The 24,829-nt window shown below is 36.5% G+C and overlaps 2 protein-coding genes across 2 annotated transcripts in view; one reads left to right on the forward strand and one right to left on the reverse strand.

Moving 5' to 3' along the window:
* The window catches only part of si:ch211-117c9.5 (sodium- and chloride-dependent creatine transporter 1), a 31,122-nt gene extending 10,047 nt beyond the window's left edge, over positions 1-21,075 (reverse strand). The window contains exons 1-6 of the mRNA XM_007232994.4: positions 20,646-21,075; positions 15,995-16,270; positions 8,580-8,711; positions 4,004-4,301; positions 2,182-2,314; positions 1,270-1,404 (exon numbers count right to left, since the gene is read on the reverse strand). Of these exons, the coding sequence (XP_007233056.3) occupies positions 1,270-1,404; positions 2,182-2,314; positions 4,004-4,301; positions 8,580-8,711; positions 15,995-16,270; positions 20,646-20,676 (1,005 nt within the window). The 5' untranslated portion in view covers positions 20,677-21,075. The remainder of the gene's footprint in view (positions 1-1,269; positions 1,405-2,181; positions 2,315-4,003; positions 4,302-8,579; positions 8,712-15,994; positions 16,271-20,645) is intronic.
* Positions 1-24,829, forward strand: part of baz2a (bromodomain adjacent to zinc finger domain, 2A) — a 353,839-nt gene that overhangs the window by 253,357 nt on the left and 75,653 nt on the right. The window lies entirely within an intron of this gene.

A 24,829-nucleotide genomic window follows, 5' to 3' on the forward strand; every position in this document is an offset into this window, starting at 1 on the left:
CCTAGTCCTGTACAGCTCATATCTTAAAGGTCTATATTGAGTGTTATATTTATGCTAAACACTTTATTTTGTTTTATTTTTAGGAGTAGAGTGTGAAAATTAACTTGAGGGGGTAAAAGTGTGGGTCTGAAACCCATGCGAAAAAAAATCCTAGGGGCCTATCATACACCACCTGCAAGGCATGTCACGATGCTCTTTGCTCAGGTGCACCACTGACTGAAATAAACCTAGACACCAATCAATCTTCAGAGTCCATTCCTATACATCCCTGCTCGAAAAACTATAAATAAATATAAATATAAAATATAAAATAACATTGCTGTTCCCTTAAATGAGCTGCTGGTGCACCTTCGTAGCGTGAACGCTCAGGTCAGATTCCTCTGCTGATACGCACAAAGCGTTGCACTGTTAAGAAATGAATGTTAGGAAACTTGGTGTGATTTTTGATTCTGACTTTACGTTCATTAGCCAAATAAACTCTGTTGTCAAAAGCAGTTATTATCAGCTCAGGTATTTTGCAAAAATTGATATATTCCTTTAATCCCAGGATATGGAGAAGGTTGTTTATGCCCTGATCTCATCTCACCTAGACCACTGTAATGCACTTTATAATGGCATTAGCACTGGCTCCCTCTTTGCTACTAGGTCCAGTTTAAAGTTTTTTTATTTGTTTTTAAAGCATTGCATGGGCTTGCCCATAATACATTACCAAATTACTAGAACCTCTCTCCGATTCCAGGTCTTTGAGGTCTTCAGACCAGTTGCTCCTGTCTGTTCCTCGATTTTGGCTAAAGGTCAGGGCTGATCGAGCCTTTGCAGTTGCAGCACTGCAACTTTGGAATAGCTTACCACTGGACATTAGGTCTTTTATCGTTGTGCTTTTTATTTACTTGATGTTTTGTGTTGTTATTATGTATTTTTTTCTCCTGAATTGTAATTGTACAGCACTTTGGTTTTAAATGTGCTTTATAAATTTTAAAATAAAGATTACCTACTTACTTACAAGGCATATTTTTTGCTTCCTCATAATACCAAAGACAATGACATGCTCTAAATCAATCTGCATGATGCTTAATTGAACGGTGCACTATATATTGCTAAAATAGGGGCCCTAATGTTAGAGAAAATACTGCAGTATGACTTAATAAATAAACCAGCCATTGTTTTCTATAAATTTATATTTATATATAAATTATTTGTCTTTTACCAATGTCAATTTTAAAAAATGTAATGTACCCCAGTATAAAATAAAAACACACACAAACTGACTTGTGCATCTTTCAGTTTGCTCCAGTCTGGTTTCACATAGTAAATGATACCGCTGACAGCTCCCGGCAATGAGATTCCATGGAAAAACAGGACCACCAGCACCACATATGGGAAGAGAGCTGTGAAATATACAACCTACGTTTACACACACACACACACACACACGCACACACACGCACACACACACGCACACACACACGCACACACACATCAGAATACGTGCACAAGCACCTGTTTAGGCCACAGTTCACAAAGTTGTTTAACACAGTTTAAACAGGATTAAATTTGTCTGGCTGCAGCTTTAACACATATCACATGTGCAGTAATTACTACTGTGTAAGACATATAAATACAGTCCATTTATTAGAATGGAAAATCCGAAATATTTCTCCATACCAACAAAAGGCATGCAATAACACACACGCAAAGCCAATAATCAGATTACCACCCACCACCTCCGGAGCGCTGAGCCTCAGAACTGTGATTTCTGCATCAGCATGGTCAAATGAAAAATGCAAAAACGCACAGACACATTTAGCCTGTTCGATTGTGTTGTGAAGTGTTGTGATGTACACTAAAATGACACCAGTCATGGGACAAATGTGTTTAATACACCTGTGTAAGTTGTGAGGTGTTATCGTGTGAGTGAGTCTGCTCTTATCAACACCATGTGAGCGCTAGAGCAAGGCTTGATAGGGTGTCAGATGGATGCATAAATGAAAAAACAACTGCATTAAAAAAGGCTAGGCCTACATCACAGACCATTTTCTTGAGCCTGAGACCAAGAAAAGTGGTGTTCGGGTTGGGAATGGGGTCAGGCTCAGGCAGAGAATCTAAACTCTAGTAACCCTGTAATCCCTGTAAGGGGGACAAAAGAATGCAGACTCAACACGTATAGCTGTAAATTCTTACTTTGCCAGTGAACTTGACGCCCTTCCAGATGCAGAAATACACTATGAGCCAGGTGGCCACCAGACACAGCACCATGTGGACGTTGATCTCACCCATGTCATCCAACCCACTAGACAGACGCAGGACCTTCCGTCTGATAGAGAGAGAGAGAGAGAGAATATATATTTTACAGTGTGTGAAGCTCTTTGTAGCAGTCTCTTTGTACAGTCTATAAACAGTTATATATAAAATAAACTTTTTTTGTAGATGAGAGCAGTAGTGTTTCTTTCCTTGCGGTTTAAACAGTCTGTCACAAATTCAGATAAAGTAAAAACAACCGTTAGGGAACTGGAAGAGTTATGAATTGTTTCACCGTGTTGTAGAACCCTCATCACAATCTTTTGTTTTGCAATACACTGTACTGAATTTTAATGACTGGTTTGCATGTGAAGATTAGCACCAGACAGTGATTGATTTTCTGTTGCTCAAGCATCTCTAAATTGAGTCCCAAAACCCCTAAAAGGGACAGCAAAAAGCAGAAGTGTGTCAATGAGAAGCTAAAAAAATATTAAAATCTTAGAAAGTAGATCACTTAAACTGAATTTTAACAACAATCCCCTCACACTGCAAATGGTAATCTACGTACTCTCCACTGAGCATGCACGCAAAACACACACACTATATTACACAGCATTGTTTTTAAGCTGTTATTGATTGATGCTTTTTTTTATTTAGTAAGCCAATGCTGCAGGTAAGATGCTAGACTAGTACTGTCTGTATGTGTATTAGCTAATTAATGTTACAGAATAATAGAAAATATGATAAGACAGGTGATGTCTCACGTCCGATATTTTTTCAAAGGAAAGAGCAAGTTCAACTGAAAGAATAAGGTAAAAAAAAAATATTTTATATATGCTGCGGGAGGTATTTTTGTTAAGAAAAATATCTAAAAATGACCCACTCAACACTCCTGGGAAAGCTACTCAAATTCATGTACAGTTTTTGTTCCTAAACCTCTGATTTTATAATAGCCCCTGTTTGTGTTTATAACCTGCCAACTAGATAGCAGTGTTGTACCCTGTTGTTAGATCCCACTGTTCTGATTGGATAAAATGGTTTTCTTTACTCAAACTTTTTAGATATGATGCTATAATAGTTTTCCTAAATTTTAATTAGTTTAATCAATCACAATATATCGCTGCAATTACAGTATCACAAATATTGTATAGACAGCTCTGGAAAAAAACACTTTAAAATGACAAGTTTCTTTAATGTTACCAAATTAAAAACCTCTGGAATATAATCAAGAGGAAGATGGATGATAACAAACCATCAAACCAAACTGAAATGCTTGAATTTTTGCACCAGAAGTGGCATAAAGTTATCCAAAAGCAGTGTGTAAGACTGGTGGAGGAGAACATGTCAAGATGCATGAAAACTATGATTAAAAACCAGGGTTATTCCATTAAATATTGATTTCTGAACTCTTAAAACTTTATCAATATGAACTTGTTTTCTTTGCATTTGAGGTCTGAAAGCTCTGCATTTTTTTCTAATTTTTTGCAAATAAATGCTCTAAATGACAATATTTTTATTAAACATAAATCTATAAATAGCAAAATCAGAGTAACTGATTCAGAAATTGAAGTGGTCTCATTTTTTTCCAGAGCTGTATGTATCATATATGTATACTGTTTATATGTATCATAAAGCAAAGTTCTTAAAAACATACGGTCTTAGTAATTAGGCTTGAATTAGCTGAAAAGGGAAAGTCCTGCTGGAACCAAGTTACCCATCATTTTCAAGCACAAAGTTACACAAAAAATCCTCAAAGAGCTCTTACTCCCAGAATTCCATGACAGGTGAGCGCATGCCTTCAGGCTCCATGCAGCTGCTATTGATGTCGTGGGAGGAGTTGTTAAGTGTCAGGGATGAGAGAGAAGAGGGTGTGAGGAGCGAGTGATTGGAGCAGGCCTGGCTGAAGCTGATTGTGCAGTTAGGGGTGTTCCATTCGTGGCTACAGGAGGCCCAGGGTAGATGGAAAGTGAAGGAGTGAACTAGGAAGTACAAGCCCCATGCCAGGATCATGATGTAATAGGTGTTACAGAAAAACACAATTACCATGGACGCCAAGCCGAGTCCTGGAGAAAGAGAAAGAGAAATCGAGGGTGAGAAGAAGCAAATATACTACCTTCCACTACCAGATCAGGAGAATCTCTCGCTATCTTTAAGAAACTCCTGAAGACAGAGCTCTTCAAAGAGCACTTACTCTCTTAACACCTCTAACACACTAACTACTTCTAACCTCATTTCATTCTTCCCCTCCTTCACTTCTCTCCCATTATTTCACTTTGACCTCCTTTAAGCCCTACCTAAAGATGTTTCTTCTATTACTTTTGTACTTCACTATTGTAAGTCGCTTTGGACAAAAGCGTCTGCCAAATGTAATGTAATAAGTCAAAACAAAAATAGCAAACCTTTCTCTTAACTTTTGACATTGTTACACTAAAAAAAGATACTTAAGCAATGAAACATAAGACAAGTTGGACTTTACGGCTATAATTTGGTTGCAGGAAGAAGACAAAGTCGAGACCTTGAGTGTTCTAATATGTTTCAAATACAGTATATTGTTTTTTTTTCACACAAATACCTTTTACGTGCTGTGTTTTTTTTTTTTTTACTTCTTACAATTTTTCACTTTTGATACCTAGCAGATTTTCTTTCCATTGTTTAAAAATGGCATTAACAATTGACCAAAATAATCCAATATGATAATGAATCCAAAGAATAATAACATCTTTTTACACTGACTTTCATTAAAGATTAGGGGGGCCCCGATGTTCATTGCTATCTTGGGATGCAGGTGTGCCGTGTGTGCTCAAAGTGTGTAGACCACTGGTCATTACACACTCACAAGGAGATGCAGCAGAGAACAAAAAGCCAACTTTTACATGAACAATAACAGAATAGAAAATCAAATAACATTACTGTTCCTGTAGATTACCTGCTCATGCACCTTCACAGGTCAGTTTCCTCTGTTGAGAAGCACTGCGCCATTAAAATATCAATCCGCCAATGTCAGATCACACTTGACGCTTATTTTACGTTACACACAAAACACATATATTTCAAACAACGCATAGCTAATTATTTGCATCCTCATGATGCCAAAGACAAACTGACATGCCCTGAATCAAGCTGTGCTGTGTGCAGTGGAGGCGGCTCGCCTACAGATTGCTAAAATAGGGCCCTAAGGCTTTTTCCTTTCTCCTGTTTAGCTGCCTTTTCAAATAATTTTATTTTTAATTTCTATCCCATTTTCTCCCATAATTACAAGGCCAATCACCCAACCCACTCATTAGGACTCCCTCTATCACTAGTGATGCCCCAAACACCAAGAGGGTAAAGACTAGCACATGCCTCCTCGGATACATGTGAAGTCAGGCACTGCCTCTGAGTAGCATCACAGTGAGCTCGGAGGAAAGCGCAGTGACTCGGTTCTGATACATCAGCTCACAGATACAGCCTTGTGTTGATCGACATCACCCTTTGGAGTGATGTGGGGAGAGAGCGCCGTCTGCTTCCTCAGCATGAAAACTGGGAAAAATGGGATGCAGCAAGTCCTGCTCTCCACTACAAAGGACACAGAATAAAAGCTGTAGTTTGAAATGGTTAAACTTACTGTACATTTATGAAAGCTTATAAAGAATTTTAAAGAAACAATTTGATTATTAGCAACAAAAATATAATATCTGCAAAACATTTATCACCTTTTCCTCCTGTCGTCATAAATTTACAATACAAGCTCTGTTGGTCACACACCCACAACTGAGGTCTTATTGGAAAGCCTTTAACGTCATCTTAAATAAATTAAGACTGTTTTATATATACAGCAGTTTTTACAGATCAGCTGATCTAGCCATCTGTCCAAATGAACTTAATTTCATTACCAAATATGGCTAGTAAATTATTGTTTTTTTTTTTTAATGCAGAGTTTTTTTACTTGTGGGGGACGGCCTTTTATTGGGGTGACATGGAATTGCAGGTGGGTGCAGGTGAGGTGTAAGATAAAATATGCAAACTCTTGTCATAAAATGGTTTTCTGGTATTTTAGTTTTTTCACAATATAATATTGTAATGTTGCTGTATTTAATTTTTCTATAATACATTCTGAAAATTTGTATCACACAAGTAATTAAACATCATGTTTTGTCAAAATTCGATAACATAATTTCCACACGATCAACAGTGTGGCTGAAAAAATACACAGTAACTGGTAAATAGCAGATATGTCAGAAAATCTCAATCAGTTACTTGTAGCTCATGTACAAGTGTCCAAGTTTACATTTCAACTGAATGAGGCTACAGACTTGATAAACTCAAAAGCAGCACATCCTAAACACCAAAATAAGTAAGTTGGATAAAAAATATGTCTGGAAAAAATGTTTTGTTTGTTAAAACTTGCCTTTGACCTTCAGCAATGTTAAAAACATTTTAAAGTCATATACTGAATATCTATGAGAGAAAAACAAGCGAGATAAACAGTTTTTAAAAACAGCTATTTCCTTAATGACAGAAATGGAATGAAGGTTATGTATGCAGAGTGAAGTATTTACATTATAATGTGCTAAATATTTTACAGTGGCTTGCAAAAGTATTCATACCCCTTGAACTTTTTCATAATTCGTCACATTACAACAACAAACAAAAATATATTTAATTGGAATTTAATGTAATGTAAAAGACCAACAAAAAGTGGTACACAAATGTGAAGTGAAAAGAAAATTACGCATGACTCGCAATTATTTTTTACAAATAAAAAACTGAAAAGTGTGGTGTGCTAAAGTATTCAGCCCCCTTTTCTATGAGTGCAACCAACTGAATTCAGAAGTTGCCTGATGACTGCTGATGACTAAAAAAAATTCACCTGTGTGTAATCTAATCTCAGTACAAATACAGCTGCTCTGAGACGGCCTCCGAGGTTGGTTAAGAGAATATTGGGGAGTAAACAGCATCATAAAGTCTAAAGAACACACCAGACAGGTCAGGAATAAGGTTGTGGAGAAGTTTACAGCAGGCTTGGGCTATAAAAATATTTTCCAAGCATTGAACATCTCACAGAGCACTGTTCAATCTATTACCCGTAAATGGAAAGAGTTTGGCACAACTGTAAACCTACCAAGACAAAGCCGTCCACCTAAACTGACAGTCCGAACAAGGAGAGCACTGATCAGAGATGCAGCCAAGTGGCCCATGGTGACTCACAGCTCAGGTAGGAGAATCTGTCCACAGGACAACCATTAGTCGTGCACTGCACACAATGTGGTCTTTATGGAAGAGTAGCAAGAAGAAAGCCATTGTTAAAAGAAAATCATGAAAAGTCCAGTTTCCAGTTTGCCAGTAGCCATGTTGGGGGCACAACTAACATGTGGAACAAGGTGCTTTGGTCAGATGAGAACAAAATGTAACTTTTTGGCCAAAATGCAATACACTATGTGTGACAAAGAATTAACACTGCACATCACTCCGAGCACACCATCCCCACTCTGAAACATGGCGCTGGCAGCATCATGCTCTGGGGCTGCTTCTCTTCAGCAGGGACAGAAAAGTTGGTCAGAGTTGATGGGAAGATGAATGGAGGGCAATCTTGGAAGAAAACCTGTTGGAGTCTGCAAAAGACTTGAGACTGAGGTGGAGATTCACCTTCCAGCAGGACAATGACCCTAAACATAAAGCCAGGGATACAATGGAATGCATTAAAAAAAAAAAAGACATTCATATTCTGGAATGGTCTATTCAGAAAGTCCAGACCTAAACCCAATTAAGAACTTGTGGCAAGATCTGAAAACTGCTGTTCACAAACGCTCTCCATCTAATCTAACTGAGCTCGAGCTGTTTTGCAAAGAAGAATAGGCAAAAATTTTAGTCACTAGATGTGCGAAGCTGCTGGAGACATACCGTAAAATACTTTCAGCTATAACTGCAGCAAAAGTTGGTTCCACAAAGTATTGACTCAGGGGAGCTGAATACTTTAGCACACTGCACTTTTCAGCTTTTTCATTTGTATTTTTTTTTTTAAATCATGCATAATTTTCTTTCCACTTCACAATTGTACACCACTTTTTGTTGGTATTTTACATTAAATTCCAATGAAATATATATAAAAATATTTATGTTTGTGGTTGTATTGTGACAAATTTTGGAAAAGGTTAAGGGGTATTGATTCTTTTGCAAGCTTCTGTATGTGCATCATTTCATTTCATTTTGTAACCAATTAAAAAGAAAAGTTTTAGAAGAAGATTTTTTTTATATATACGTTGAGGTAGTTTGGATATTGACACAGCATTTTAGCAGAGGAGGACCCCAAGTTCTTGCCCCAACATGTGACAAGTGGGCATTATTTTAGGGAAGGACTGTACCTTTAAAAAGGGGGGCAATGTTCCAGGCAGAGACTCCGCCCTGTTTCATGAACTGACCCAATGCAATTTCCAGGAAGAATACTGGAATGCCCCCAATAAACACCATCAGGATATAAGGGATCAGGAACACACCTAAAGACAACACAGACACACAAGCACACAGTTACTGAACAGCCAAGCATATGAGACTCACTCTAAAAACACTTTCTTATTCACACTGTCAAAAACATATGATCTGATTCGGTTAGAACTAGCAGATAAATAACATTTTTATCTTTATCACAACATGAGATTTTAGGATAAACACATTGAAAGAGCTGTGATAACATCATGACAGCAAACACACTGATTTAGCTCTTCATGCTGCAAACTGTGATCATGTGACATAACAAGGCTGGAGGCAGAGTGAGGTAGCGCTAAGTAGAGCAAGCTAGAGATGCGCAGTGAATGTAATTACCAAACTACGGTACTTTTTATCCTGGGAAAAAATTTTGTGCAGTCAAGCCAGGTGCTGAAAACCCTTTAAGAATCTTTTTTTTTTACATCCAAACCGGGATACTAAAAGCATTATCACACATCAGTTTTTTTTTATATCTCCATATATTATGCATTAATAATTAATGGTACAGGATACGGTTAAACTGAGACAGCCTTTCATGACTTTTGACCTCAATATCAATTAACATTCATTGTCTCCTCTGCCAGCAACCCTGCTCTGCCACTGTTGTGGCAACATCAGCTCATGACTGGTCAACACACACATGAGCACGTGCACTCACAGGCATCGAGTTAATTTTACACACAAACAGACAAAACTTAAAAAGGCCCTAGTAAGCAGATATAAGCAAACATGCTGCCGGTGCAGAAAAGTAAAATAAAAAAAATACACACACACACACACACACACACACACACACAGTTTAAAAGCATATTACTCAAATGTTCTGTTGCACAAGTTAGACACAACTTTAATATCAAATTACATCATTATATCTTATTCTTGAAGCCATTAGAGGCATTAAATATTTGTTTGTCAAATATTCCCCTGGTTTTCCAGTCACCAAATTGATTCAGTTCAGTGTGCATTAATAAATTAAAATACTATTAAAAAGGCTGTAGTTACTGCTCCTGAATATATTCAGTGATTTATCACTTAATAAATCATTCTGTGCCCAGGGCACATTCTTTTCTGCGGTACGAGAGGAACTTTTTCTGAGCTGTGGATTGCTTGCGTGATTCCATTCCTCTCTTTTTCTCTGAGTGAATAATTGTGAAAGCTTTGGTCGTTTGCTGTTGTTTTTCTATTTTACTCATATAAAAATACTTATACAGTGAGGAACAGCAGCAGGAGCTCCTCAGATAAAGTGCTATTCTTATTTCACATAATGTTTTTTCAGGTAGGACAGAACAAGACAAGCTTTTGACTCCATACAGCCGAGCTACAGTCACTGCAGTGTGTTAGCTTGTTATGCGAAGAGGCAAGCTTTAGCTAGTGTGCTGTACCAGTATGCTTCTTTGGCGGTGCTGTTTTACGAAGCACTCCGTTACACCAGTGAAAGTATGGGGTTATGTGAAAAAAGCATATCGGAGGGGAAATTAAAACCAGTATATCGGTTCATCTCAGCACTAATCCGACATAAAGTCACATGTTTTCATAGCAAAACAATGCCATTCAAAATGACACAACACGAGCTAATTGGCCAATATATGTGCCACCTTGGCAAACAAACACAGGTGAGCAACTTTTTTACAACAACAATGAAACAGAAACTGCAGAGAAAGGAAGAGGAAGGGTGATAATGAGAGGGGGAGGACGAGTGAGAATTTTTGAATGAATGAAGAATTAATTATTCTATCTTTTACTTATTTGTCTAAACACAAAGGGCTTTTTTTTAGCTACATTTGGTTACCATACCATTAGTGCATCCTACTGCAACATACCCCAGTAGAGGAGAGGAGTCAGACTACTCTCCACTCCCTGTTCTATCCATACTCTCACAATTACCCATTAATAACAGATTATCTGAAACCCACAGGCTTGCTCTTCTAATGCACAAAAGCACTTATGTGATCCAAAGTGAAAGTAAAAACACAAGCTCATGTTGGTTTGCTTAGGTATGTACACAAAACAAATGCAAGTAAGAGTGTATGATATGGACAAAATGCTAATGCTGTATAATACAGGGGTTGGACAATGATACTAAAACACCTGGTTTTAAACCACAATAATGTATTGTCTCGATGGACAGTTCTGACGGAAACAGGAGAGTTGAGGTGCACATTGTGGCGTAATTTGAGCAGCCGTGGTTTTATGTTTTTTTTTTGGATACAATCTGGGTTAGCACCCAAAAATCCCTTTCAGACAGCTTCCTCTTGTGTCCACAGTTAATCCTGTTGGATGTAGTTGGTCCTTCTTGGTGGTGACATTGCTCACATTACCCTGGATACCGTGGCTCTTGATACATCACAAAGACTTGCTGTCTTGGTCACAGATGCTCCAGGAAGACGTGCACCAACAATTTCTCCTCTTTTGAACTCTGGTATATCATACATAATGTTGTGTGCATTGCAATATTTTGAGCAGAACTGTGCTCTTACCCTGCTAATTGAACCTTCACACTCTGCTCTTACTGGTGCAATGTGCAATTAATGAAGTTTGGCCACCAGGCTCCTCCAATTTAGCCATGAATCCTCCCACACTAAAATGACGGGTGTTTCAGTTTCATTGTCCAACCTCTGTATCTCAATGTCAATGTGAAACACAATATATTAAGATCCTAAATTAGATTAAGCAAAAGTTTTTTGGCCCTGGGTTTGGCTGCACTCATTTTTTCTCAGGACATGAAGTAGTTTGGTGTGAGCACTCACTGTGGACCTCCTCCACACTCTACCTTGCTCTGCCTCCAGCCTTGTTATGTCACATGATCACAGTCAGTAGCATAAGTAGCTCCCTCTTTTTCTGCACACTGAAAATTTAATTTGAGTTAATTGTTTCGTTATTTATTCGGACCTTCGTTAGATGCTATAGCAATAGCTGCTATTCTTAACACTTCATAATTATAAGCAAAGAACAAGAAGAAACTATTTGTATATACGGAAATATGCGTATATGAAAAAAAGAATATTAAAATGGTAACACATACAATATTACTATAGGAACATACATAAACACACATGCGTGCACACAAAAAAAAAGACAAAAAATTATAATAAATTGTCGCCTCATCACCTCTATCCTACCCAAATCTCCCTAGCCCACCTAGAAACTCCTTCCACTGTTCATTTTAACTGGTAGGAACTCAACTGTTCTTGAGTATTAGTTAGACAGTGTATTTTATTGGTATTTGTTTTTACTTTTTTTTTTAAACAGTTTTATAAAGTAAAGCCCTATCCGGACAGGATTAGTTTCAGGACTAGTCTGTGAAAAATATTTCACACTTACACTGCATTCGGACTACCACTGAAAAAAAACAGGAGGACCAGTGAGTTTTTAGGCTTTCTCGGTCAGGTGACATCGCATTCAGTAGCTCCTCCATATCCACATACTATTGTGTTTACCTGGATCTCCATGGAAACAGGCGTCCAAAGTGTAATTATGGTGCGTGGCAGTGGACAAATAGTTATTTTATTAAACGTGATTATTTAAAGAGAAAATTACCCCAGAACTCCCTGAGAAACTTGTCTATCCTGTCTGGATAGGGCTTAAGTCAGGTAGATAATTCCACTGTTTAATTACTGTGGAGATTACTGTTGTTGTACATATATAGTTAGTTTTAGCTTTTAGTCATTTAAAATAATGTTGTGTAAAATATCTTGTGGTTTGCTGTTATTCACTGAGTTTTCTGCTCTTTTAATGTGACTAACATGAAAACTCATATCGTGATAACATTAAAAATATATACTGCTGGATAGTAACTGCTGCTGTTAATCATCTCTCTCTCAGTCAGAACTGCAGAATCTATCCCTGTATAAGGATGAGGATCAACAGAAGAGAGATGCAGAGCAACAAAAGACGATAAAAACAAAATAATGTAAAATATAATCAGACACAAACATGTCAAAGATAATATGATAAAAGAAAGACAGACAGAAAAAGAGAGCAAGATGAAAAAGAGAGGTGGAGAAAAGGTCAAATATTCAAACAATCAGAGACTACAAAGAACTTCCCAGCCTAATTTTCATCCGTTCAGCCGACTTATTGCTGAAAGCTGGTTATGAAATACGCAGAATTACAATAACCATGCAATCCAAATCCGGCCACAAAAAATACCTTTGTACATAATTTCCCAAACCAGCTTTTAGATAATTTGGCCTAAATAGCTTCCATAAAACACTGTCAAGCGATTAAAACATTTGCAGAAGGATTTTTGGACATAAACAAGATATGAAGAGTTTGGTTCCAAAACGCTATAAATCCATTTTTATCAATTTGAGTAAAAAAGGGTTTTCTTTAGCGAGAAAGTGGTAGGCTTAAAACCACCGTTTTCTGTTTCAAACTATCAAATACCATACTAAGGTTAAAATAACACAAAAAAATCAAATCAAGATTTTAATATTTAAAGATTTATTTTTAAAAATAATTCGTTTTTTTTCGCAAAATGCAATAAATCCATGCCAAGTTGGCATGGATTTATGTCTTATATATCCTTTGGCCTCAATAGAATTTTTTTTTTACTAATAATGTGTAAAATATAATAATAAATAATAGTAAATTGTACATCTGAATATAATAGTTTGACCATTGGGCCTAAAAACACAAATTTCAAAACATTTCTTTTCAAAAAAGTGCAAAATTTCATTAACGAACAAGACATTAACACTATAAAATCCCTAAAATCACGTTACATTAATGTGCTGTAGTGTAATGTAGTGTAGTGTGGTGTAGTATAGTGTGTATAGTGTGTGTGTGTGTGTGTGTGTGTGAACTGCAGATGACAGCGGGCATTTTCCCCCCTCCTGAATGCCTCATTTTCTTTACCTTTTCTCGTCCATGAGCCTTTTTTGATGGCTTTCTCTTTTTTTCAGTAACTGCTACACGAACAGGCTCCTCTATACCATCAAACCCGTTCATTTTCGCGGACTTTAAGAGTGAAAAACGAAAGTGAAAGTAGGCTACAGAAATGCCGGCCGGCTCAACAGGGCGCGTTATAATGTTTACATTAGATGGCTCGTGGAATGCTGCCCTGTGATTGGATGAGGGGAGATGTGGCGTTCTGCGGGAAAACAAGACTGGCGTTTGTTGCGTTTTGGAAAGAAAGACAGAAAGCAGGGCAGTATTACACGGCAGATGTGGCGTTTTTTTGAAAATTGAATATTGGCTTTTCAAGAGGGGTCACATAACATTCTGATTCTGGCTCTAACTCATTTTTTTTTTTAAATGGCGTTTATCGCGTTTTGGAATCAAACTCTTCATATATTCCAAGCACATAGAATATACATATGGTACAGTCCCAATTAGGTTAAGAGCTGAGAAGGTCTCATTTAATCATTTATTAAGTTTAAACTGTGTAGTTGTGGTCTCTAGTGTTACTAGTTTCACTCTAGTAACAGTCCTTGCAATGTCATATGTTACTTTACAACATGTGTAATGCCCTGCTAAGTGCAGTCCAGCCACTGACTTCGTCTTAGAGTCTCTGTAAAATGTGAAATCCACCGGAGATCCTATGTAAACCTAGTTACTTACGCAGAGGTGGGTAGTCCAGATCCATAAAGTAAAAATCCACCATGGAGTTTTGTTGGCTGAGCAGCAGCAGAGCCGCACAAGCAGTTAAAACAAAACCTTGGGGTGGAACTCTGAGAGAGCTATTGTATTTTACAAAGAACAAAAAAGTGGATTTTAGCGGAAGGAGACCTTTAAACTAGATCAACCTTTTTTTTTTATAGTGTGTCATCTCTAGGGTTGTGCACTGGCAAGAATCTGGTGATACTTTAAGAAAATTTAGGACAACTTTCATAGAATAAAAAACACACCATCATATGCCTACAATTGCCAATTGCCATCATATGCCTACAAAACCAAATATTGTGACAAATCAATATATCAATAATATATATGTTTTCCTTACACTGCAGAATAACAATACCACCTTATACATGTGTAGAATAAACATGGCTGTATGCACTGTTTATCTCCCTGAATAAACTGAGAGTCCCTGGCTCTTTAGTGAAGGTCACTGGAGCTGATGACCTTAATGTGCACAAAGTGATTACTTTGTTCTACAGTTCAGTATATCAGTTTATAAGTACGAGTAGCCATTCAGGAGAAATCTCAATACCAGGGTCTGAAGATAAACCAAAGTGACAGACAGACAGAGACAGACATAAGGAATGTTTTCTGATTATATGACTACAGACTGTGATTCCAATTTACCTTGCAACTTTTACCTTGGTTCAGAATAGTTGAAGTCTACATAATGTTGACTAAATTATTTATATTGGTTAGAACTAGATGTGTAAGAAAATATCAATATCGTATCATATCGCAATATTTTGTTTAGCAAAACTGTTAACATTTTCAAAAACAAAGTAGTTTTATATTATTAGTTTACTTGTTAAGATAAACAGGGTCTCGCTGTGATTCATTTTGTGTTTAAACCCTGCCCACTAGATAGCAGTGTAAGGGTACTCTGTCATTAGATCCCACTGTTTGAAGAGTTTTTTAAATTTTTTTTTATAGTGGTGTCAATCGATTAAAAAATTTTATCAGATTAATGACAACAATATTCTGTAATTAACTGCAATTAATCGCACTTGTTCTTCTTAAGAGTTTTTATACTGGATATTTAAATGTAAATAAAATAATGAGTGTATGAAATGTAAAATGCAATTATATTTATATTAGTGGTGTCAATTAACATACTTGTACCGTATTTTACACACTATAAATTGCACCATTTTCATACATAAGGCGCATTGGATTATAAAACGCATTTTAAGCAACAATAGTAAGTTTTTTTTTTTTTTTTTACATTAAGCTTAGATTTCCAATATTTTCAACAGCATGGTTAGCAGCAGCACTAGCCACGATTAGCAGCAACATGCCTACATACCTCCCACCCATTTTGCAGCCTTTTGCAACATCGATATTTCACATTTAAAATGAATAAGATGTGATTCTATTCAAAATGGCAGTATTTTCCTATGTTATTAGCTTAGTTTACATGCTATGTGTTCACACATATCTAAAAAGTGGTGTGTATACGTGTGATCTTGCGTTCACACTTACAGGAGACAGAGCGCCAAGAAGCCAGTCATTTCCTATGGGAGGATGTCTTTTGTAGTTGTGATTTACAGACAAGCGAAAATTATGTAACTTTATGTAAATTAATGATGTGGTGAACTAAGCGACTTTATAAACACAGGGTGACAAACCAAGTGTGTGTGTGTGTGTGTGTGTGTGTTGCTCATGGCCTTACCTCCTCCGTTCTTGTAGCAGAGGTAGGGGAATCTCCAGACGTTGCCAAGGCCGACGGCAAAACCCACACAAGACATAATGAAGTCCATCTGACTGCTCCAGGTCTGTCTGTCGGAGTGACCCAGCACTGTCCTGGGGTCGCACACGTACCCGTCCACCGACCCTGAGCCCGGACTCAGCTCACACGCCTCACCATTACAACCTCCACCTGCCGCCATAAGGGGGTACTCCACCTCCAACTGCTCCTCTGCTTCCTCCCCAAACATCTTTCCATTCTCTGTTGGAAAAAGAGAATAAAAAATTAAGAAAAATGAGAAAAAATTACTCATGGACTAGCAGGCACCACAAAAACAGTCCTACTTCTTGTCTGTATTCTGTCTTCTATGTCAATTTGTTGCCAGATATCCCTCTTGGTGGTTCATTTTAATCAAGAATAAAGTGTTCTAATTGACTAATAATACAAATAATTGTCAGATCAGTTGACTACCAAAATTATGATTAGTTGCAGCCCTATAATAAACCATCTTCAAAAGTCTGATTAAACCTGAAACATCCATTTTGCTGCAGCTGGCCATGTTTCACAGATACACATTTGCTACAGAAACAAAGGGTTTCAACCCTACTGTTTCCAAAAGCCACAGTCTTGTCTCACTTCAGCCCACCCCTCCACACATAGTTGCTAAATAATTAGTTGCTTTTGTTGCTCTTGCTTTATTTAATCCTTAAAAAGCTACTGAAGAAATAGGGTTGGACCCCTTTTATTGTATTGCAGTCCCTGTTAATTTAAAACTTGTTTTATATTTTTAATCTTTGCATAAAGGGGAGAGGCAGCAAATGTATATAGATAGGAATCTAATAAATAAACTAAAATTATTTCTGAATGAAAACTATGTCTTGTCTAATTATCAGTCACGATTCAGAGAAAGACAGCGCAGTCTCTGCTATTACACTGGTTTAACTGATCTTTATACAGACATAGACAGAAAGAAAAAGCATGTGCAGCCATTTTTATTCATTTAACAAAAACATTCATTAGAGCTGATCACGCTTTTCTTTTAGTAAATGCAGAACTTTCTTTTTATAAAACACCCTCCGGTCATATGCCAGCCTACATCACTTCTCTGATGATGAATATAAAAAAGGTAAATATTAGATACACTCTAGTAGTTGGATCAGCTGCCAGGTACCAAGTTTTTACTGAACTGGAAAAACTGCAGTGCACCAGCAAACTGCAATTCACTACATAAAACTATTTTTAAAAGTACTGTTATTTTTATTTATTTATTTATTTTTAAATATTTTATTTATTTCATTTTTTTTGTTTGTTGTAGTAGTTTTAGCCTAATTTGTTTTAAATTATTTTCTTTGACCACTTTTAGTTGTTATATTACCTCTTTATCTTTTAAACTCTTATTAATTAAATTTCAATTTGATAATTTGTACATATTTTACACTGAATGTTTACTTGTTTACTGTGTTGTTCGTAATATTATTAAACAGTTTTTTTGTTTAAGTTTAACTTTTATATCATGGACAATATAAATGTTGTGGATACATGTTATTTTTTTTTTACATAAGTAAAATCAACACTTACTGACAAGACAGATATTATGGTGTTTGCAAGTGCCTTTAAAGGTGAATTTAAAAAGATATGCTAAAATAAAAAAGTGCCCTTAGACCTCACAGGGTTAAAAAAAACTTTGATTTTTAAAAGTGTGCTGCGTTTTTGTTGAGACGCCTGTTCTGAAATATCCTGCAGTCACTGCAGCGTTACTGATCTCGTTGGAGTGTCTGGTTAGGTTGAGACAGCTTTAAACTCAAGGTCAGTGATAAGAGTACAGTCCCTGACAAAAGTCTTTTCGCTTATCCAAGATGTAGGAAAAACAAATAATAACTTGTAGTTGATTAATTGAAATCAGAAATGGCTTATATGAAAGGAAAAGCCCTCTAGATTATGTATAAATTTGTATAATTTATTGAGTTTTATCATTTAATCAGTGCAGAAAGGTCAGAGTTTAAGTCTTCTCATTCACAAAGAATGTTGAAATTATACATATACTTTTTTGAATACACAAATATGGTACAATTAATATCTTGTATTAATATCGTTATGAGCTTGGAAGACTGCATTCATATATCTTCTATAGATGAAGTCACCTGGAATGGCAAAGAAAGCAGTCTTGCAGCACTCCTAGTGTTTTTCAGGATTTTTTTGGTTTCATCTCCCAAGCCTCTTCCTTCATCTTTCCCCAGACATGCTCAATAAGGTCTGGTGACCGGGCTGGCCAATCATGGAGCACCTTGATCTACTTTGCTTTCAGGAACTTGGATGTGAAGGTTGAAGTACGAGGAGCACCATCCTGCTACAGAATTTCCCTCTCTTGCCCTCTGGTTTGAAATGTAATGGGCAGCAAGAATGTCTTGATACTTAAGGCTACTGATGCCATTCACTCTGCAGAGCTCTCGGCACCACTACACTGGATTTAACCACAAACCATGATTCCACCCAATTTGACTGGTACATGTGGATTTCAACAGGTCAACAGGATGCAGTTCAATGGATGATTAATCAGAAAATTCAGCCTTGGCAAATGTAACACGATTGTTTTGTTGTTTTCTGTTTAATGCTGGCTTCTGAGCACTAATGTGGCCATTGAGATCACTGCATGACATAATTCGACAAACTGTTCTTGTAGATACAGGGTTTCTGGTGACTGGTTCTTATGTAGCTCGGCTGGAGTTAAAAAAGGGCTAGCCCTTGACTGTCGAAGCAACAAACAGTCTTCTTGAACAGTTGTCTTAATGGATCTGCCTGGCCTGGGCTTTTTTTTAACGTCCTTGTTAGGTTGGAGGGGTAGTGGGAAGGGATACGGCTTGTTAGCCCTTCAAACAGGCACACTTCAAACCGAGGGTTATGAGAACAACTGGCAAAATGGCGGAACAATAGACCAAAAAAACCCACAAATATAAGTATTTTTCTTGCTAAAAGTGATGATTAGCACAATATTACCATAGTTTATTGTGTAGTTTTAATGTTTTGTGAACAGATTCTTCATAACGAGCGTAAAAAGAATGCTAGTGGTTTGTCTTACTTTCCTATTCCACCTTAAATAGTGCAATAGACTGCAGCATTTAAAGCAGAATGAAACAATCAAATAAAATACATAATAAAAGCTAATCAAAGCCAATTTCAGCTCCCCATCACAGAGAAATAAAGGAATGGACAATAATAATTCATTTTTGCACCATCTCCCCCCTTTCTAAAGACATATGGTGCTCTAAAGTTAACAAGTTAACCAGCAGCTGGGTTACTGAACTTTAGCGCACCTGATGACACATGCTTAAAGGGGGAGGATTTTACCACTTCTCTGTTTCAAGGCAAACACCAGTTATAGCCATTAAAAAGGTTTTCTTTTCAAAGAGGTAAAACTGAGTATGAGTATGAAATCAATATTAAAACAATAATTTTGCTACTTTTTAAATAATGGCAAGTAAAGTTCCATTTAACCTTACCAGCAGCCTCACTACTAAACAAGGAGCAAAAAAAACTATTTGAATCACTGCCACATAAAATATAGCTCTGGGGAAAAAACAACAGACCACTTAAAAATTATGAGTTTCTTTGATTTTACCAAATTTTAAACCTCCTGAAATATAATTAAAAGGAAGATGGATGACCACTAGCACAAACCAAGCTGTACTGCTTGATTTTTTGTACCAGGAGTGGCATAAAGTTATCAAAAAGCAGTGTGTAAGACGAGAAGAACTTGCCCATATACACGAAAACTGATTCAAAACCAGGGTTATTCCACCAAATATTGATTAATTAACTCCTGAATCTTAAAGAATATAAATTTGTTTTCTTTGCATTATTTGAGGTTTGAAACCTCTGCATATTTTTGTTATTTCAGTCATTTTTCATTTCTGCAAATAAATGCTCTAAATGACAATACATTTTGGGGAATTTGGGAGAAATGTTGTCTGTAGTTTATAGAATACAACAACAATGTTCATTTTACTCAAACATATACCTATAAATAGCAAAATCATTGAAACTGATTCAGAAATTAGCTAAATAATCCTTCCGGCCCTAATAATAATAATAATAATAATAATAATAATAATAATAATAATAATAATAAAAATATTATTATATTACTGTTATTGTTATTACTATTATTATCGTTATTATTATTACTATTAATGTCATTACTATTATTATTACTACTACTTCTATTTTTTTGTGGGAAGCGACTTTTAGCTAAAAGCATTACTGTAAGTGTAGAAGAACCTGAACCATTTGAAGCATATTAATAAACGTTGATTCAATGTCAGAATTACAAACCTAACTACTGAAACATATGAGACGATGTTAAAAGTAGTTTTTTCATCAACATTAAAATGTGTAAATATTACACACTGCGTTTAATGAATGTTATTTACTATTCGGGTCTCAATGTGTTCATTAAACGTTAACCTAACGGTGATGATAAGCGTCACTGGCGATCATCCGTTACCGTTACCGTTGGACTGAACGGGTGCTCATCAGTTCAGAACCTCGGGTGGGTGTAAAGTTAACCCCGGACGGGTTAATAAGCTGAAATGTGAATAAACAGATCATTAACTCATTAATTCGGTAAATAAACACATACTGTGGTCCGGGTCTCCGCGCTCCGGCGTCATGCTGAGCTGAGCGGCTAGCAGCGCGGCTAGCCTGATTCACAGGCAGCGGCTCGAGGCTCCGCGAGCGTTTAAAGCCCCGCGCTCTTTCTCAGTCCGGTTTCGGGGCCGCTGAGGAGATAAACTGAAGTGATGAATTTATAGAGATAATGTTCCGCAGGAGGTAAAGTTCAGGAGGAATATTCTGGGCGCGTCGCGAGCAGCGGGCAGTCCGGCTCTCAGAAACAGTCGACGAAGCACTTGAAGGTAAGCCTGAAGAATCGCATGGATGAAGATTAGACACGAATGAAGCTGATTCTGAGGGTAAATCCGCGTCTCCGGGTCCGGTACTCTGAGCCGGGACGCTCGCGCGCTGCTGCTGCTGCTGCTGCTACGGGTGGTCGCGCGCTCAGTCGCTGGTGGGAAAGTGAGCCGTCTGGGTCCGCAGCGTACCGCCCACCGGCGCCCCGCCCACCAGAGCCGGAGCTTCACTGTGATTGGCTGCGGGATTTCCAGCACTCGCGCGCCGTTTTGGGTTTAATTCAGTTTTCTAGTTGTTGAATTCTCCCTCTGATAATGAGCTGGATTACCTAAAATAAACAATAATACTGTTTGGATCGATGTTAGGATTTTCTTAAGCAATCTGATCCAGGTATAATCCAACCAGTTTTTGTTACAAGATGCAAAAATGACAATGAAATACATCATACCACTTTTTTGGGACATTTTTGCTTTGGTTATTTTTTTCTGACAAGTTTGGTAACAAGCTGATTATTTGAATCAACACTGCTGATCATCTTCATTAAGGTAGCACCTGTACAAGCCAAGGCACAAAGTGTAAGTAGCAGCTTTCTAGCTTTCTTCAACACACCTTACCGCCTTTAGGAAATCACTCATGAAGATGCTAGCTAGATTGTTCGAATTTACCATTCCACCTATAATGCTGCTGTGGTGACACATGCTTTAGACTAAAGATGCGTTTTTTTAGGTGCTCTGCTCTTGATGTCTTCGGCTTGTAAGGTGAAATAGATAATTCATACATTTTTGGGCGGAAAAAAACATCACACCACTTTTTGGGAGATTTTTTCTTTGATATGATTTTTTTTCCAGACAATTTTAATGACAAGCTGATTATTTGAACCACCGCTGATAATGGTCCTTCACATTGGTAAATGTTATTCTTTGTCTCATCAGTCCATAATCAGTCCATAGGCTTTTCTCTGTACCTTTTAGTAAATTCCAGCCTGGCCTCCCTATTCACCTCATTAATAGTGGTTTTCCTCTTTTGCTGAAGCCTCTGTACTTTTGGTCCTGAAATCTTCTGTGAATATTAGATTGTGATACCTTCACTCCTGCGCTCTGGAGGTCGTTGCTGATGTCACTAACAGATGTTTTAGGGTTTTTCTTTACAGCAATCACAAGGTTTCTGTCATCAAATGCTATTGTTTTACTTGGTCTACCTGTTCATTACCTGTTATTTAGTACACCAGTGACGACTTTCTTCTTCAGGACATTTTAAACAGTTGTTTCAATGGACAATATTTGTGTTATGTTTCTAATTGATTTTCCATCTTTTCTCAGCTTTACAGTTGCTTGTTTTCATGTTGGTTATTCCTCTAACTATAAATGCATAGATAAAACTAAAATTTGAAACTGAGCGCTGGTTATTGTTTGAATAATCAACATCTTGATGTTGTTGGCTTTTAAAGTGGAACAGGTAATTCAAATAAGGAACTAGATTTAGTTTTATGTGAACTGTTCGTAATTTCTGCGCAACAAAAGCAGAAATGTATAAAGCTCATAAAGCACTTAACGCACTACAGGCTCAATGTAACATATGTACCTTTTTAAGGTAGAGGGGAAATGTGTTTTAAGGTGCAAGGGAAAATGTAAACAATAAACTAAAAGCTTAGACTCGACCTCTGGTAATTGTATTAATGAGGAGTTCGTTGCTCATATGAGGAGCTATACAGTAAACTCAAATATTCATAAAGCAAATCAAAACTAGATAACATTTAGTATTTAGTAAATAAATAATAAAACTAGTAAAACTACTAGTTCCTTTTAAACATGTATTAATTGATTCTACAGCTCTGTTCTGGCCATTTTAACCACACAAATGCTCTAATGAAATTTTGTCTGTTCCATATAACTAGCTTTGACACAAAAAGTTATGAAATTGTTGTGTCATTCATATTTTATTAGGATTTCAACCTTATCATGTGCTCAATTTTCAGAACAGGGTCTGGGCTCTTATGTGTTAAAGAATCAAGCAAAGAAGATTTTTTTTTTCTTTCCCAGAAATTCAGATTGTAAGTGGCAGCAATAAAAAAAAGTATAACATTTGAAAAATTAATAAAAACCCATTTCTTCCTCACTATACTAAATAGAAAAGAAATTTTACATCTAATTTTTTATGTTTGAATTTTGCCTCCCTGCAAAAAATCCAGCGTTTTGATTCAGAGACAGCATAGACCCTGTGCTGGTCAAGAACTAATTTACAAATTATCCTCTCAACATAGGGTATGTATATTTCTGTGTGAGCAGCTGGTCTTGAGCTGGGTTTTTTTTTTTTAAATTTGGAATCAGTAACACATTATTATTATTTAACGCAATTAATTACATCACTAAGTTTTCAACCCTGCCTAAGAGCGTGATCTAGTCTTGATCTGACCCAGCTATCAAATATGCTTCTTTTTAATTGAGCTAAACTGCTGATAAGGTGCAGTTTAATCTGATATATTAGCCAGATAATATACTGCTATGAACAAACGCTGTCTCTGCTGCTTCATGCTGTTTATGCCTCTGTGAAACCAAACAAAACAGAATGAGAAAATGCTCCAAACTCTCACCAAACTCATCAATTGATCCAGACCATAAAAAAAACAACTACAGGTGTGAAAACGACCATTTTTACTCAGCAAACCAGGTTCTAATTCAGAAATTCTTACAAACAAGCTGAAACGTTTACAATAAAGTAAAAAAAGTTTCCTTTATCCTCCTCATTGGTTTTTATCACCACTTAAACATACAAGTATATACTATTATTGTAATTGACACCACTGATATATATATATATATATATATATATATATGAATTTTACATTTTATACTTTCATTTTTTTTTACTTACATTTAAATATTCACTATAAAAACTTGTCTTAATAAGAACAAGTGCAATTAATTTCAGTTAATCACAGAATATTGTAGTGATTAATCTGATTAATTTCTTTTCCTCCTAATATTTTTTTACTTCTAATATTTCATTGTTTAGTTGGACATTTATTTAACGTGGCCTATTTTTTAGGGTATAAAACGAAAGCTGGACATTGTAAGATGGCAATGGGGCTGACATTACCTCCTCCAGGTTCCAGCAGCCTGCAATCGTTCTACTGACCATGACCATTCACTTCACTCACATGCAGTGAGTTGTGTAGGCAACCATGAAAATCTGAAATGGACTTTCAGTGGTGTGTGTATTCTCCTGTAGAGCAACTGGAATGGATTATTTCTCAACACTGTAGATACAGCACTGGGTGAACTAATATTTTGTGTTAAATGTGGGGGGAGTCCAAACAAATAATTCAATTTTTTTCTATTAACATTACAAGATTGAATACAACCAAGCCATTTTTATTTAATGTTCTTTGCTATCAGGGTTATGGCAAGCTGCAAAACAGGGTGGACAGTTGTGAAAGTTGGCATGCAATGAAAAATGAATGACCTTGATTTGAAGAAATGTTGAACTGTTCATGATGACCTTCTGTCTAAAAGATACATTTTGATTTTGTTAAATAATTTTAATGACCATGATATTTTACCATGAGAGGGAGGTGAGCTTAAGCTTTACGTCAGAGTAAGTATGGAGACAACAAGAGAAATATAAAGTTCAATTAATATTATTAATTGCTGAACATTAAGCCGTTATCCTCAGTCCCTTAAAAGTTAAACAAAAGGTATGATTGATGTCAAAGGTTGGTAACATTATGAAAACGATAAGAAAAAAAATACTACAAATTGTGTTATTTAACCACTTAAAATATTTATTCAGCATAAATCAACATAAGTAATATGTTACTTCTGAGTAAATCTTAAAAAATGTTACACAAAGTGTGTGTGAGATTTAAACAACTATAAGATATAGTCTATAAAAATAGTATAATATGACTATAAAAGT

The sequence above is a fragment of the Astyanax mexicanus genome, chromosome 13, assembly GCF_023375975.1.
Source record: "Astyanax mexicanus isolate ESR-SI-001 chromosome 13, AstMex3_surface, whole genome shotgun sequence".
NCBI classification, from domain to species: domain Eukaryota; kingdom Metazoa; phylum Chordata; class Actinopteri; order Characiformes; family Acestrorhamphidae; genus Astyanax; species Astyanax mexicanus.